General features: G+C 40.8%; 1 protein-coding gene across 2 annotated transcripts in view; it reads right to left on the minus strand.

Moving 5' to 3' along the window:
* The window catches only part of afap1l2 (actin filament associated protein 1-like 2), a 216,440-nt gene extending 206,574 nt beyond the window's left edge, over window positions 1-9,866 (minus strand). The window contains exon 1 of one of the 2 annotated variants that reach the window (XM_048609072.1): window positions 9,427-9,866. In XM_048609072.1, the coding sequence (XP_048465029.1) occupies window positions 9,427-9,442 (16 nt within the window). In that variant the 5' untranslated portion in view covers window positions 9,443-9,866. The remainder of the gene's footprint in view (window positions 1-9,426) is intronic. The other variant, XM_020528765.2, reaches the window with a different exon arrangement.
* Between the last annotated feature and the right edge of the window lie 5,393 nt (window positions 9,867-15,259).

The following is a 15,259-nucleotide window of genomic DNA, read 5'->3' on the forward strand; positions in this document are numbered from 1 at the left end:
ATCAAGACCGTTCCAGGGATCAAGACCGTTCCAGGGATCAAGACCGTCAGCAATATAGACAGATTGGAGAAGCTGGGGCTGTTCTCCCTCCAGAAGAGAAGACTAAGATGATATTTTACAGAAGCATTCAAAATCATGAGGAATCTGGACAGATATGAAAATGTGTTCCTATTGATAGGAAGGTTAAGAACCAGAAGGTACTGATTTATGTTGATTGGCAATGAAGCAATTACGACACAAAGTTAAAAAAGGATTTTCCACAGCAAGTGCTTAGGATCTGGGATGCATTGCCTGAGATTTTGCTGGTGTAGGTTCAGTTAAGGAATTCAAAAATGAATGGAATAATAATAATTTGCAGGCCTAAAGGGCAAAGATGGAAGAGTAGGACCAAGCAAGTTGTTCTTGCGGACATAGTGGGTCAAATGTCTTCTTTCCATGCTGTGATTATTCTTACGATTCTAAACCACAGTGAGCCACTAAGATTAAATGATCATACTAACAATCATTCATATGTTCGGACAGCACTTTATTTGATTAGAAACACATGTTAAACCGAAAAGCCTATTAATTTCCCTAAGTATGAAGTGATCCTGTTCAAAGTTGCAAGTTAACATTGGTATTATAACAAGTGAGTAGGATATCACATGTTGCTCTTAGCATAACTACTAACAGCGCTTTACAGGACTACACAACAAATTACATCTCCTTATCAGAACAAATACTGTAGCTTAATCATTGCTATTTACACTTATGCTTTTCCTGTAATAAAAACACAAACAACATAAAACATTGCATCTTGTTACATTAAATCACATTTTACATGGACAGTTGGGATTCCTCTTTAAATGGCGAGGTGCTGACATAATTCCGAGTAAGTTGATGGGTCCAGAAACTTATATTGTATTGGATAAAAACAATGATGCCCTTTTAGTGAGTTACACAATTAACATATTTGATTATTGTGTGTCATGGAATCAAAATAATGTACTTTAATCTATTTAATAACTAAGATATTGATGTGAGGTTGAAATTGTGGATCCGATTCAAACAGTTTTGCTGTACTCAGTTCATCAAAATACTTCCATAATTTAAAAAAAAAATTCTTGTACATTTCCTTCGAGATTTTTTTTCCCCACAAAGGAAATAGATCTGGCATATGGGAAGTTGGATTATGGTGGCTCCTGAAGGTGGTCCATTGTCATTCTCATCTTGTCAGGTTATCTAATGAGCAGAAACCAAGTCAAAATTTGAGTGTTAAATAAAATATTGGAGGAACAGGAAATTAAAGGACATTAAATAGGGTGTGAATGTAGGATTTGAACAGCTGTTCATATGGAGAAAAATAGCTGACATGGGATGGTTGGGCTGAACAGTGTGTTTCCATGTTGTAATTTCTCTGTAATTCTATATACATATAGAAACAAAGGAATGGTTAGCAGTTGTTACATGCAGAGCTATTATTGTTATCCTTACAGACACTGAGTATTTATTTACATTGCAGAAATAGGCCATCCAGTCTAATAAATCAATTGTAATGCTTATGCTCCACCAAAGCCTCCTCCAACCCGTTCTCATGTCAGCTGCATTTCAGTTGGTAGCAATCTTGCCTCCAAGTCAGAAGGTCACATGTTCAAGTCCCACTTCAGTAACTTGAACAAAATCTAGCCTGACAACCTCATGCAGTACTGAGACAGTACTGCACTGTCTGCAATGCTGCTTTTCAGCTGAGCTGTTAAATTGAGGCCCTGCCTTCACATGGATGTAAAATTGTCACAGCACTTTTTCAAAGAAAAATTCAGGCAGTCATCTTTGGTGTCCTAGACAATATTTCTCACTAGATCCCCATGACTACAACAGTTTATCTGATCATTTTTATGCTTTTGTTTATGGATGCTTGATGTGTGCAAATTGCCTTTATGTTTCTTACATTAAACAGTTTTGGAGGGATATGGGCCATTTGCAGGCAGGTGGGACTAGTCTAACTTGAAGACATGGTCAACATGGACTGGTTGGGCTGAAGGATCTGTTTCTGTGCTGTATGGCTCCATGATTGTAAAGCACTTTGGAACATCTGGAAACCATGAAAGGCACAAGATAGTCTGACACCATCAACAGATATTTCTTTGCTTTCTCCCTCATGTGTTTAGCTAGCATTCTCAAATATACAGTTATGCTCTTTGTTTCAATTACTTCTCATGTTAGTTAAGTTCACATTCTATCAATGCTCTGAGTAAAGTCTCTCCTGGATGCTCTATGGGTCTATGAGAACAAAGAACAATAACAGCACAGCATCAGGCCCTTCGGCCCTCCAAGCCTGAATTGAGACATTTTGTCCTTCCATACTAAAGCTGTCTTCACTTACATGATGTGTATCCCTTTATTCCCTTCCTATTCATATTTTTGGTCCAGGTGCTTCTTGAATGCTGCTATTGTGTCTGCTTTCACCATCTCCTCTGGCAGCGCACGTCAGGCACTCACCACCTTTTGCGTGAAAAACTTGCCTCACACATCTCTCTTCAACTTTGAACCTGTGTCTCCTAGTAATTGACCCTTCCACACTGGGGATAAAGCCTCATATTTTCCACTCTAGCCACATCATTCACAATCTTCTAAACTTCTATTAGGTCACCCCCCAACCTCCTGTGTTCCAGCGAAAACAAACCCAATCTTTCCAACCTTTCTTCATAGCTCACATCCACATACCAGACAATATCCTGGAAACCTGCTCTGGAGAAGGTACAGAAAATTCACATCCTTCTGGTGGTGTGGTGAGCAGAACTGTGCATAATATTCCAAGTGGGGCCTAACTAAGATTCTATAAAGCTGCAGCATAACGTGTCTATCCTTATACTCAATGCCCCTTCCAACGAAAGCAAGCATGCCGTAAGCATTTTTAACCACCTTATCTACCTGTGCTGCCACCTTCAGTGATCTGTGGATCTGCACACCCAGATCCCTCTGCATATCAATACTTCTAAGGGTTCTGCCATTCACACATAATTTCCACCTGTACTTGACCTTCCAAAACACATCACCTCACATTCATCCAGATTAAATTCCATCTTCCATTTTTCTGCCCATGCCTCCAACTGATCTATATCCTGCTGTATCCTCTGACAATCCTCCTCACTATCCACAACTCCACCAATTTTTGTATTGTCTGCAAACTTATTAAATAGACCAGCTAGGTTTTCTTTGAAATCATTTATGTAGATCACGAACAGCAGAGGTCCCAGCTCTGATCCCTGTGGAACACCACTAGTCACAGTCCTCTAGTCCAAAAAGCATCCTTCCACCACAACCCTATGTCTCCTATGACTAAGTCAGTTCTGTATCCATCTTGCAAGCATTATACCATGTGACTTCACCGTTCATACCAGTCTGCCATGAGGGACCTTTTCAAAGGCTTTACTGAAGTCCACGTAAACAACATCAACCAGTTTTCCCTCATCAATCATCTTCGTCACCTCCTCAATAAACTTGATCAAGTTAGTGAGGCATGACCTCCCTCACACAAAACCATGCTGTCTATCGCTAATGAGTCCATTTGATTCTAAGTTCATGTAGATCTTCTCCCTGAGAATCTTTTCCAATAACTTCCCTACCACTGACACGAGATTCACAGGCCTGCAATTTCCAGGATTATCCCTGCTACCCTTCTTGGCTATTCTCCAGTGACCATACTATAGCTGTGGTCTTTAGTTGGAACTGGCTCAATTGCCTTCTCAGAAAGAGGCCAATTGATTCAAGTCTAACAATCTGAAAGGCCTTTTAAAAATTTGATATATATCAATATCTGAATTGAAGACTCCAGCGAGGTTTGAGAGATGGATAGGATGATTTTTCACTGTAATCCCTTTGCAAACAGCAAATGTTACTGGTGGTAATATTTTATATTTCTGCCTGTAATTGATTTGAAGGGACAGGGTGAGTGTTATATGCATTGGAGTTTAGAAGAATGAGGGATGAGCTAATTGAAACAGAAGATTTTGAAGGAACTTGACAGGGTAGATGCTGAGATGCTTGTTTTCACTGGAGTTTCAAATAATAAAGGGATGATTTGATTGTTGTTTTGAATGGTCTTGATAAGTTGGCTATGGAAAGAAGCTTTCCCTCTGTGCATGAGTCTAGAACTAGGTGATACTTTCTGTAAAATTACAGGCTGTCTTTTAGGACAAAGATAAGAAGAAATTTATTTTCTCAGACAGTTGTGCAACTTTAGAAATCTACCTCAGAGTGCAGTGGGGGCAAGGTCATTGAATATTTTTAAGGCAGAAGTAGATAAGCTCTGGTTTCTTGCTTAACGAGAATCTATCAGGGATATGTGGGGAAGTAGAATTCTGAACGCAAACAGATTAGCCATGATCTTAATGAATAGCAAAGTAGGGTTGAAAAAGGCCAAATGGTCTATTCCTGTTCTTAATTTGTATGTTCGTATGTATCCAGTTACAGATTGCTCTAAATTCCTGAGACTGCAGCCTTGGAAGAATGGCAGCCCAATGGGAAGAGTTGGGCGCAGCCACTGCTGCAGGGAGAAGGCTAGGGATTGGACCATGGGGCAGACCCATTTTGCAGTGTCCTTTCAACAGGAGATATTTTAGATGTTAAAGTGTGGCCACAGCTGGCAGGCCACCCATGTGGAGGGGAAACTGTCAGCTATGAGCCCCCAATTCTGGTTGGGTGGAGTTTTTGGAAGAGGCCTAGCTGACCCACTGGCATCTTACTCTGCCCATTATTGAACACTGAATTATGTAGGCCGGCTGCCCACATTTTTTGAATGAAAAGCCACTGTTGATTTCACTTGGCCTCCAACAAAAATGGCCAGAGGTGAAAAGGCTACCGTCATTCGGAGGTCATTTCAGTACTTCCTGCCATTCTCACCTCGAGCCCACCTCTGTGGGACCAGCAAGATTCTGCCCATCATTTCAGCTGCTGGCCTTTGGCCAAAACTGTTAGAGCTGCTTTTGGCCAACTTATGACAAGGACTTGGAGTGAAGATGGTGTGTTAAAGGGCTTGATTCATCCAAGCCTACTTTTTGGAAACATATGCAATTTTCAGCTGAATTTGGTCAGCATCTTGAGATGCTGGAGAACCATACCCAACAGCTGCATGTTTTACCCCATCATAGTCAACACAGTACTGTCAGTCAAATTTAACTGGTGCATTCTCCATGGAAACGCCTCTGCAAACCAGCCTCCACTTGCCAACCAATCAACACACTCCTCTTATACAGTATAAACATTGTTTTCCCTTTTCATTGGTATTCCTGCAGATTGTCCTGATGAGTGCAAGATGAACAGCTTTGACAAAGCAGTTTTTTTGGGCAATACTTAAGTTCTGCACTATCAGGTGACTATTTATTTCATCGTTAAACAAATGCATTAGACATAATTTTAAAAGTTGGGGGACACATAGTACAGATGTCATTGAACTTGAAATCCAGAGACCTAGGTTAATGCTCCAGGGACTTGGGTTCAAATCCCATCATGTCAGCTGCTGGAATTTGAGTTTAAATAGCAAATCTGGAACTGAAAGCTAGTTTCAGTAATAGAGGCAATGAAACCATAGAGAATTGTTGTAAAAACGCATCTAAATCAGTAGTGTCCTTCTGGAAAGGAAATTTGCCATCCTGACTCGGTCTGGCCTACTTGTGAAACCAACAATAATGTGGCTGACTCCTTAGTGCTCTTTGAAAAGGCTGAGCAAGCCACTTAATTCAAGGGCAAATGAGTGAGCATTAAATGCTGGTATTACCAGTAACACAACCACAAGAATGAAAAAAAAAAGTAATTTCTACTAGTTGCTCTAATCAGTATTTTGCTCATTTATATCACATTGGCTTTAAATAGTTATATTATAAAGACCAATTCCCCAGCTGATAAAGCCAAAACTGTTTGTAGTTTGGAGTTTTAACAAACAGTATCAGCAGTGTTGTGTTGACAAGAGCTGATAACCAGACCTGATTGAGCTATAGCTGTCACAGCGCATAACAGCTGGCATAAATATGAGCACAAATTGATAAATCACATGGTTAACATGTTTTCAGTTAAGCTCCCGACTATTTACTTTAGTCAGAAGGAGTGGGATGGTTCATCCTCCAGAAATTCTCCAAGGATGGTGTCAGTGCTGCTCCTTACTTGACCTGACAGCTGACATCTTTAAATGGCAAAGGAATTGACTCCTCCATTTTCCCCTCTCCTCAGATGACCTTGCCAGAGATTGGAAACACTTAGTCCCTGAAACAGTCCTGTGCACAAATGATAATAAAGGTTTGAAGTTTCCTACTTTGCACACCACTGACTTCTAAATCAACTAGAAAATTAGAATCTGTAAACTATCATATCACAACCATTTGTCACTTACACACCGGATGAAACATATTAAATAAACTCCTGTCCCTCCCACTTATAGCTCTCAGGGTTTTCTGAATGAATTCAATTTTTCAAATAAACAGGAACAGAAATTACACAACACCCACTCATCCATCCTTGTTATTCATTGAGGTAAGATTTGCAATGCAGTTCTCTCTGCTCTCTGATTTTTGGGTCATTGTAAATATTTTGTCTGTCTGACGAAACCTAACAATACTAAGAATTCAATAAGCAAAAGGAGTAAGTGCTTCCAGATAATCTTACTTAGATAGTTGCAAACAAAATGCTCATAGTCCATTTACCTGGAAAAGGATGCCATTGCTCAGCCTGAATTGATCTCCGATAACTGCATTCATTCTCACACATCACCAGCGTGCCTCACAGTGTAAACAGTGCACATCTTTGTTCTCAAACCACTCCTGAATCTTTATTTGCTCATGAAACAGAATTGATTTGAGTTGCAATAAAGGCTCTCAGCTCTATTGTGGGGACTGAAAGCAACATTGCTGTAGGATTTCTGAGTGTATGAGTGGGACCATATTAACTGGCACGGCTCTACTGTCCTGTCAACAGTCCGGTCAGAGACACCGTTGAAACAGCACAGCCCAGTGAACAGCTCGGTGTTAACAGCTTTTCCAGGTCATGGGCAGATTCATTTATATCATTGCTTCATAATATTGCATGTCATGAATCCAAGGGATCACAGAAACATAGAAAATAGGAGGAGGAGTAGACTCTTTGGCCCTTCAGGACTGCTCCAACATTCAATGTAATCATGTCTGACCATCCAACTCAGTACCCTGTTCCCACTTTGTTCCATATCCTTTGATCCTAAGAACTATATCTATCTCCTACTTGAAAACATCCAAGGTTTTGGCCTCAACCATTTTCATTGCACTCACTCCATAGCTAGAATATCCATCTTCAGATAAGGAGATTAAAACTGCACACAATACACCAGGTGCAGTCTCACCAAGCCCCTGTACAACTGCAGCAAGACATCCCTGCTCCTGTACTCACATCCTATCGCTATGAAGACCAGTATACGATTCGCCTTCTTCACAGTCTGCTGCACCTGCACACCTACTTTCAGTGACTGGTGTACAAGGACATCCAGCTCTCATTGCCTCTCCCGCTTCCCCAATCTATCACTGTTCAGATATTAATCTGCCTTCCTGTTTTTGCTACCAAACTGAGTAACCACACATTTATCCACATTATAGTTCATCTGCCATGCACTTGCCCCCTCATTCAACTTGTCCAAATCACACTTCATCCTCTCATGGCTCAACCTCCCACCCAGCTATGTATTGCCTGCAAACCTGGAGATATCACATTCTGTTCCCTCATCTAAATTGTCAATATACATTGTGAATAGCTGGGGTCCAAGTGTGGGTCCCTGCAGTGCCCCACTGGTCAGTGTGTGCCACTTGGAAAAAGACCAGTTTAATCCCACTTTGTTCACCATCCACCAACGTCTATCCATGTCAGAACACTACCCCAATCCCACGCACTCTAATTTTAAATGCTAATCTCTTATATGGGACCTTATGCAAAGTCTTCTGAAATTTCAAGTAAACCACATCTACTCATGCCACATTATCAACTCTACTACTTACATCCTCAAAAAATTCCATTTGCTTGGTCAAGCATGATTTCCTTTTCATAAATCCTGGCTGACTCTGTCCAAAATTGTCTCTATCTCAAAAGTGCTCTGCTATTAAATCTTTTATAATGGTCTCTAGCATTTGCCCCACTAACGATATCAGGCTAACCGGCCTATAATTCCCTGTTTTCTCTCTATCCTTTATTTAAATAGTGGATTACATTGGCAACCCATCAATCAACATGAATTGGTCCAGCATTCACAGAATCTTGGAAGATAATCAGTGATGCATCCATTATTTTTAAAACCACTCCTTCAATACTTTGGGGTGACGTTTATTGGGCTTAGGGATTTATCAGCCTTTACTCCCACCAATTTCCCCAATACCATTTCCCCATTCATATTGATTTCCTTCAGTTACTCCCTCTCACTATATTCTATACTCCCCAAAGTCTCCAGGACATTATTTTTGGCCTCGTTTGTGAAGACAGAACCCAAACATGTATTTAATCAGTTTGCCATCACTTTGTTCCCCATTATAACTTTCCGTTTCTGACTGCACTAACCTTTTTCCTCACATACCTATAAAAGCTTTTGCAATCAGTTGGCACGATCCCACAAGCCTACTCCTATTGTATTTCCCTCTCTGAATCTCTCTCCTTCGTTGAAATCTAAACTGCTCCCAATGCTCAGGTCTGCTGGTGTTTTTCTGACCAACCTGCATGACTGTTCCTTATATCTAATACTATCCCGAATTCCACTCATTAGCCTGTTTGCGTTTTCCCGTTTGCGCCAGACAGGAACAAACAAAAGCAATTCCTCCATGCATTATGTAAACATTTGCCATTGCCTCTTCATCATTCACTGAAGCAACGCTCCCCAATTTATCAGAGGCAGCTCGCACCTCATTCCAATTCACAAACGTTCACGTCCATTCAGTTTTTGACAGTCCCAAAAAGTGAAAGGAACACAGTCCCAGCAAGTTGTACCGGTCCGTGATCTAGCCTCGCACATTCCTGGCGAACATTACACCCTTCACTCGGAGCTGAGCAAGATGCAGGGTGACCCTCAACTTAAAGGAGTTTAAAAAGCAAGCAGACCGCCAGTGGCTTCCCCAAGCTCATATGACGGACCGGGAAAGATTGGAACAATTCTGCAAAATGACAGGGCATCGGCGTTAAACAGAAAAGAGCGGTGAGTCCAGAGGAAGTGAAGAGTGATTGCAGCCCTGACCTTTTCCAGGCACTGGAGAGTGACTCTCAGCCCTGAGTGGGCTCTGGTCTATCAGGTACAGCTTAGGCTGCCCTCCTCGGGCCAGTGACGAAAGGGAAGGCGGGGAGATAGACCCAACGAGTATAGGAGTTAACAGGGAGAGGGGAAAAAAGGGCACCGTAAAATAGCGTGGGGTAGAAAATACAACGATGAGATTGCGCCCTGCACTCACTTACCTTTGCTCCTATCCATGTGTAGGGACTAGATAGAGTCAGAGGACCCTTGAAGTGCCTTTTTGTGTGAGCAGCGATCCCAGATAACCAAACGCATCAGAATGAGCGGTCGTGTCCTGTCCCGTGCTGTCCCAGGGAACGCACTTGTACCAAATGCCTTCATTCAGAGTGGACGCTGTGCGGCGCCTGAGGCAGCCCCGCCCGCTGACGCTGGGTTCCTTCAGTTTCAGCCTGACCGCACTCCCAGCCCCAGCGCCTCCGGCCGCCTCCGTGGATAGTACTCTCGAAGACTTTTAGGGGCACATCAACAATTTCCGCCGCAGCTTATTCGCTATTAATGCCCCAGGATCTCACAAAAATAATAAAGCAATGGGAACGCCTGCCCTGGCATTGCTAGCAAAGGGATTTAACAGAAAGTTTCGAGCTTTGTTTTTGTTCTGTCAGTGCAGTTTTCCCCGTCACTTTAAAGGGCCTTCCCCAGCATTTAAAGGGGGAACTGTCATCATTTCTTACAGAAAGAACGAGCGGAATTTAAAAAAAACTTGAATGTTGGTAATTCCCTGCACAATTGTTATTGCAATAAACACATTCTTTTTCGTTTTAATCGCCAACTCAATATGATCAAGCCACTGGACCAAGTTAAATTCTGGTTTAATGACAGGGCATTGCGGGAGTTTTTCTCAGTATTTTCTGGGGGTTTGGTGCGAGTGATACTTTTATTCACTGATGGGACATTGGCCGAGCCCGCATTTATTGATCATTCCCAGATGTCTTTGAGAAGGCAGCGGTGTGGCTGGTGCGTTCTAGAATCACTGCAGTCCATTCGATGTAGGTTATTTCTCAAACCTGTCGTCCTTCCCCTGAACTATAACCTTAGTAAACTTGAATAAGTTCTGAACTAGTAACTCATGATTCTCACCCCACATGTCTCCTGACCTACTGAGAGTTTCCACAATGGTCTGTTTTAATTTCAGACTTCCAGCATCTGTGTTATCTCTATTTTGTCCATTCCATGAAGGCACTCCTCAGTTCTGCACTAATGCAACAGAGTTACTGAGCAGTCCTGCATTAACATGACTTGAGTATTCCAATATGTCAATTTGAAAAGTACTATTTTTCAGTTGATACCGTGCTCAGAACTGAAATGGAGAGCACTTTGTTAAAAAAAACATAATTGCAAATTTGAATTCCTACCAACCCTCAATGGTTCGGCTGTTAATGTTTTGCCACAAATGATACACTTGCTAACATTGGCTGGAGCAGGACAACTGATTCTGATACAAAAGGCAGTTGGAAAGAGAGTGGTTGAAATGAGTGACAGCTGACCTCTACCCTGGGAACACTACTACAAACATGTCTGAAGGGCCCTCTCGTGGCACAGTGGTGATGTTGCTACCCCTGGGCTGGGAGGCCTGGGTTCAAGTTCCACCTGCTCCAGAGGTGTGTAATAATATTACTGAATAGGTTGATCAGGAAAAATAGTTACAAACATATCTGAAGGGCCCTCTTGTGTCCCTACCCCCGGACTGGAAGGCCTGGGTTGCAGTCTCACCTGCTCCAGAGGTGTATTATAACATCTCTGAACACATTGATTAGAAAAATAGGTTAATAAAAAACATTATAAATATATCTGATGAGAGGATTACGCTTGACTGCAGCATCCTTCTGAATCAACATAACATGCTTTGTCCAAGTATAAGAATTATACAAGAATTGTCCCTTAGGGAATGGAATTGGAAAGTATTAACACTCTCTTATTTGTTCAGGGGCTCTGGGCATCTCTGACATGACCTGTATTTATTGTGTATCCCTAAATGTCATGGAGAAGGCGGTGCAGGTAAATCCAGTCTGCTGTCTGGATGTAGTTGTTCTTGTTTGGATATTGTTCCATAGGGGATGTCTGCATAAAATATCCTGTTCCAGTAGTTATTTAATATTCATGCCTAAGACAATGGTTTCCTGGAAGTAATCTGTTGGAGATCACAGTTACATTTATCTTGTACCAAGCTGCATGTGCTTTCCATCAGGAGTCATCAGATAATATTTAGAAGCACGTATCACAGCTAATCTTCCCTCATCCATTTAAAGAGCTGTATCTAACTGCCAAACCAAAACTGCTCTCCCATCTAAAGATGACATTCCAGTGTATAGCTAAGGGTGTACCAACACTGACAGAGGTGCCATTTTTCTCGTGAGACGTTGAGCTAAAGCCCCATCTGCTTGTTCAGCTGGATGGAAAAGCTCCCACGACACTGTATTGATGAGTCACAGGGGAATTATTCCCATTGTCCCAGTGAATATCTATTCCTCAATGAAAAAAATAGATTATCTGGCCATTATCACATTGTTTGTGGGGGTTTTCTATGTGCATTTTGACTACATTGCAAAAGGAACTTAATTGGATACATAGCATTTTGAGACTTCCAATGGTTGTAAAAAGTGCTGTATAAATGTAAGTCATACAGTTGTTTCTTTTCAAGATCGGTTGATTCATGGCATATAAATTCTATAACATTTCTTCTGTATAATTTACAGCCAAATTGGATTAGCTCTTTATTTACTAGGCCATTTGCAATCTGATCATCAACAAGATCAACGATAATTTGCATTTATGTAGAGCTTTTAATATAGCAAAATATGCCAAACAACATTTGATAATCAGCTGTCATAGAATCCCTACAGTGTGGAAACAGGCCCTTTGGCCCAACAAGTCCACACCGAACCTCAGAGCATCCCATCCAGACCCTCCTATAACCCACCTAATCTACACCTCCCTGAACACTATGGGCAATTTAGCATGGCCAATCCACCTAACCTGCACATCTTTGGACTGTGGAAGGAAACCGGAGCACCCGGAGGAAACACATGCAGACATGGGGAGAATGTGCAAACTCCTCACAGACATTGGCCAGTGATCAAAAATTAATCAAAAAGGAAGGTTTAATGAGGAGTGATGTACTGAAGGGAAGGTTAGGGTCAAAATTCCAGAGCTTAGGGTTGGGGTGGATGAAGGGACAGTTGCCAGAGGTGAAGCAATTAAAAATGGGATGTGCAAGTTCCAGATTTAGCAAAGTGCAGAGATCTCAGAGGTTTACAGAGATTGGGAGTGATGAAACTGCAGTGAGATATAAAAGCAAGGATGAGAATTTTAAAATCAGTTCTTTTCTGGATCAGGAATCAATGTGTATCGACCAACACATGGTGATGACAGAATGGGAGTTTCTGCATGTTACAGTGTAGGCAGCAGAATTTTGGGTGAGCTCAACTTTGATGCAGATTAGGAAACAAAAGATAGGCTAGAGAGCATTAGAACAGTCTGGTCTGGAGGTAACAGGTGTATGGATCAGGGTTTTAGCAATGAACGAACTGAGGCAGGATGGGCGTAGGGCAAATATTACAAATGTCAAAGTAGATGATGGTGATTTTTGGGTGGCTGTGTGGTCACAAGCTCATTTCGGGATTCAAATAGGTTGCAAACAATCTGTTTCAGCCTCAGGCAGTGACAAGGAATGGAATGACTGGTTCAGGAATGGAGTTTGTGGTAGAGATAGAAGACAGTGGTTTGGATCAGTCCTTTATCTAATTAGAGAAAACATTTCCCCTTCAAATTTTGGACGTCAGACAAAAAGTAGGACAAATCTGAGACAATGGCAGGGTGGGCAGAGGTGGTGATAAGAAATTGAGTTGTGCTAGCATGAAGTGGTACCTGAAATTGTGCTTTTGGATGATCTCAATGAGATGAAAATTAGGATGGAGCCAAGGAAAAATCCTCACTGAAATTTATAAAGAAAAAGTTAATTTGGGCTAATCCACATCAAATGAGTTTTGACATAAGGTATTTAATATTTATATTTAAATAGCTAATTAAATATTTTATTAAATATTATATTAAATATTTGAATTTTATCTAGACCCAAATATTTAATGACATAAATGGTCTAATGTAATATTATAATAAAGCAAGTAATAACATTACAAATAGAATGTAAGGCCCTACTTTATTCATGATGTTCGTTAATGATTTGCACTCTCACCAGATAGTTTTGCTCTGCTCAGTGGAATGGTTCCCACTTATTGAAAAACATTCTCAACCACTGTGAACCAGAATGTGTCCCGTGTGTGTAAAGTAACCTGGGAGAACAACAGAATTGTTTATTTCCACTGGATTACAAGTGGATTTCCAATGTACGCCCACATCGTTATGTGGATAATAGGGAACATGAAGAGAGTTTCTTAATTGATTTAACTACCAAACTTTTTTTCAGATAGATTAAGTAATTTTCAGTCCTAAGTAATAACACCTAATTGTTCATGGTAATTCAGTAACACAACATTGAATCAGTTCATGAAACCACTAAACAGGTGAACTAATCAGCTTTTAATGTTTTTCTTTGTCAATCTTTCTACTAATAAACAGGCAAATTCTTTTTTATTAAGATGTTATCTGCCTGGTGCGTACAGAATTACACAGATTATTTATGTCCCATACTCGACATTAAGCTTGTCTTCGTGCCTATTTGAGCTAATATACAGGAAAAGTGTCTCATTCTAAAAGATTTAAACCCATTTGAAATACAATTATGCCTTTTAGAACACAATCTATTACACTAAAGAATGTTTCTTGAACAATACATAGCTAGTTCTATGACACCTACACAGAGAGCTACCTGTGGTGTTTAATTGGATAGCTACAGTACTTAATAGCTCAATGATGCAGCATGAGGGCAATTTTGTTTCACCGACACGTAAGTCTGTTAAGAAATATTGGTGTGACTGGTTTATCTCTGATATTCCTCGGGCAAGCACAGAAACTTTTAAAATTTCCCAATCCATATTTGCACAAGACATTTTGGTTACAGTATCCCTCTTCAAAGAACCAATGATTTAACGTAAGCAACTTAGTATTAACTGCAGCCAAAAAAACAAGAAATAATAATATTGTAAATGACCATCAGTGCTTTAAGACTTCTACATAAAGTTTTCAGCTGAAGTACCATTCATATTGAAGGTTTTTTTTTTGACGAGGTTCTGGAAGGGCTAAAGTGGCCAATGTTCTAGAATCCATCCCATTGCTAGACAATGCAAATATTTAATAGAACCCATGACCAGAAGAAACAAACATAGTTAAAACTAAATTTCTAATTTCTCTGTGACTAGTGGTAAGCTATTACAGGTCAGCAAGGTTGGTCCACTAAGTAAATTGGCTGCCAATAGCTTTTAACTTCATTGGCACCTGCCCTTTATAGCTGTGCTGTGAGAAATGGGACTTCACAAAGAAAGGATATGAATGTCACTTCAGGAGTCGGAAGTGCCAACCCGATGTAGCCATTAGCATGTTCTTAAAGTATGTCCAATAGACTGATAGATTGTTTGTTTAGCTGGCAAGATCTAATTTTAAATGTAGGAAAAAATAAATACATTCATAAACTATGCACAATGTATTGAACGAAAACTACTCAGAACAAGCATCAAGGCATTTCAGTTTGGCATCAACCCAATCGACCTTTCAATTATTATGACGCTTTTCTGGAGCAAGTGGCGCTTGCACCTAGGCCTTCTGGCTCAGAGATAGGGACACTACCACTGTACCCCAACAATCTGTGGTATTGATACAATAAAAAAGCCTGCCATACTAATTGGTGCTCATGAGTGGAGCTGGTACTCTTGCACTGGTAATTGTGCTGCTCAGCAATACCCTCGCGCTGTGCTGAAAGATAAGGGCGAATGTACAAAACACTATTGTACAACAACTGGCTTCACGTGTTTTCATTAACCTGCCTTTTTGCACATTCTCTGCTGAGCTGTCGTTGCAAGGTTCAGGGAGGGGCTCCACTAA

Source organism: Rhincodon typus, chromosome 20, assembly GCF_021869965.1.
Source record: "Rhincodon typus isolate 14 chromosome 20, sRhiTyp1.1, whole genome shotgun sequence".
Lineage (NCBI taxonomy): Eukaryota > Metazoa > Chordata > Chondrichthyes > Orectolobiformes > Rhincodontidae > Rhincodon > Rhincodon typus.